The following is a 2,023-nucleotide window of genomic DNA, read 5'->3' as shown; positions in this document are numbered from 1 at the left end:
GTTGGTGATGGTGAAGGCGGAAAACAAGTTCTGCGGGCAGTGAAGGGGCCCGGATGCGTTGGGACAAAGCGGGGTTTCCCCTCCCTCCTCTCCCCAGTCTCCTTCCCATCTCTATCCTCACCGTCAAGTCCAGGGTCACCGGGGAGCTCAAGTTCCGGCCCGAGTCCTCCCCTACGGCGAACTGGTGCTCTAAGCGCAGCAGCAGTGTCTCCGGGCCCCAGCGGGCCAATGTGAGCAGACGTACCGAGGGTGGCAGCTCGCGGCGGAGCCCAGAGAACTGAGGGAAAGAGCAGGGCGGGGCTGAGCCGGGAGGGGCGGGGCTGAGCCGGGAGGGGCGGGGCTGAGCCGGGAGGGGCGGGGCTGAGAGGCTTCAGGAGGCGGAGATTCAGCGCGGAGGGGCGGGCCTTGGCCGTGCTCAGGAGGCGGGGCTCAGCCAGGACTGGGAAGACTGAGCCAATGAGGGGACCCGGCGGTGCCAGGTTAGCAGCAGAACGGTTCTCATCCCCTGACAGAGTTAGGATTGGGATGAAGCCAGGAGAGAGACGCTGTTGGAGAAGTTGAGTGGGCGAGAGGGTTGGACCGAGACTACGCTGAGCTAAGCGAACGGGATTCGCTTACCCCAGGACGAGTAGGAGCAGGTGAGGTGGGTCTCAGTTAAACCTAGGAAAACCCGCCCTCAACTCCGCCCCTCCCTCCGCAGGCGTTCTTAAGGTCCTCTTTCTGCCGCGCCTCCTCACCTGCGTGCGTGGGGCTCTCTCGAGGCGATACCGCGCGCCGCCACCTTGAGCCAGCACCACCTGCGGGGCCAGGACCTCCATCTCCGCCTGTAACCGGTGCCTGGCGGCCGCAGTCTCCTTCTTATCCAACAGCACGAGGTGACGTCCTCGCACCCAAAGCCCCGACCCCTCCTTGTTCAGCGGCTCCCCAACTCCGCGTGCATCGTCCTTCAGCAGCCTTCGGTGCACCTGCGGGGAGAGTGGCCAAGAGTGAGGGTTCCTGTAGCCAATTTCTGGGCCGGAAACTGGGTGAAAGTACGTGGGGATTTCAAGGGAAAAAAAAAGAATATTGGGGGAAACGGGTGACGACGAAGGGAACGTAAGGGATCCCCAGTAAACGTGGGGATCCGACCTAACAACGGGCTAGGGCAGACGGCGGTAAGGATCTAATGCGGGCGTGCATAGGGTAAATCAGGGCCTGGAGCGGAAGTTTGGGTAGGGATTGGATAAAAGCACGGAGTGAATGTCTCACAGAGGAATGGAGGGTTCAGCTTAGCGGGGACCACAAACAGAGGGGTGCACCTAGCAAAAGAAACTGGCTTCAAGGTCCTGTAGAGGGCAGGAAGGGAACTGGTGGAAGGACCCTGACTTAGATGGGGGCTCAGACCACTAACCATGAGTTCCAAGGAGCCATCTCTCAGGCTACTGCCCCCCTGGGACCGGTCAGTGAGCACAGTCAGCTGCATGTTCCCATCCTGAGGGGTAAAGGGTGAGTGAGGGGCTGCACTGCTGGCCAGCCCCGGCTCCCAGGCAGGCCCCACAGGGATGGTGGAGACTGCTGAGGACAGTTGGGAGATGTCAAGAACAGGTGAAGTCCACTCTGTAAAGGGGTGTCAGGAAAAGGTGGGGAGCAGGGTGGGGGATGGGTACCGTGATGTAAATGCGGCTGTTGACTGGATAGTAATTTCCAGCCACGGGTTCAGTCTGGTTCAGCTTCCAGGTAGGTCTATAATTCCGCCTGGGGTGGGGTTAGGATTTGATCAGGCTTGGAGTCTGGCTCCCTTCCCCCCATCACCCACTCCTCCTTCATCCTCTCCCTCCCACAGTCATTAGGATCAGCAGATGCCCCCTCACTGCCCTGGGCCCCAGCACACCACAGACCCCCCCTCGGTGCCCCCAGTCTCTCCACCTCCTCTCCAGGATCTCCCGGCCATTGCTGTCAGTGTAGAAGAGTCCGCGTGTCGCCAATGCAGTGTCAAAGCGACTGACGACCTCCTTCCCCCAGCCGTCTCTATACCCAATGGGAT

General features: G+C 61.0%; 1 protein-coding gene across 1 annotated transcript in view; it reads right to left on the bottom strand.

The window, feature by feature from the left end:
- MAN2B1 (mannosidase, alpha, class 2B, member 1) overlaps positions 1 to 2,023 on the bottom strand; it is a 15,523-nt gene that overhangs the window by 710 nt on the left and 12,790 nt on the right. Inside the window, exons 18-23 of the mRNA XM_010855532.1 lie at positions 1,906 to 2,007; positions 1,647 to 1,734; positions 1,391 to 1,471; positions 738 to 965; positions 122 to 277; positions 1 to 30 (exon numbers count right to left, since the gene is read on the bottom strand). Of these exons, the coding sequence (XP_010853834.1) occupies positions 1 to 30; positions 122 to 277; positions 738 to 965; positions 1,391 to 1,471; positions 1,647 to 1,734; positions 1,906 to 2,007 (685 nt within the window). The remainder of the gene's footprint in view (positions 31 to 121; positions 278 to 737; positions 966 to 1,390; positions 1,472 to 1,646; positions 1,735 to 1,905; positions 2,008 to 2,023) is intronic.

This window comes from Bison bison, unplaced genomic scaffold (genome assembly GCF_000754665.1).
Source record: "Bison bison bison isolate TAMUID 2011002044 unplaced genomic scaffold, Bison_UMD1.0 scf7180017864365, whole genome shotgun sequence".
NCBI lineage: Eukaryota > Metazoa > Chordata > Mammalia > Artiodactyla > Bovidae > Bison > Bison bison.
The sequence above is the reverse complement of the archived record's forward strand: the minus strand, read 5'-3'. Positions and strand labels throughout refer to the sequence as shown.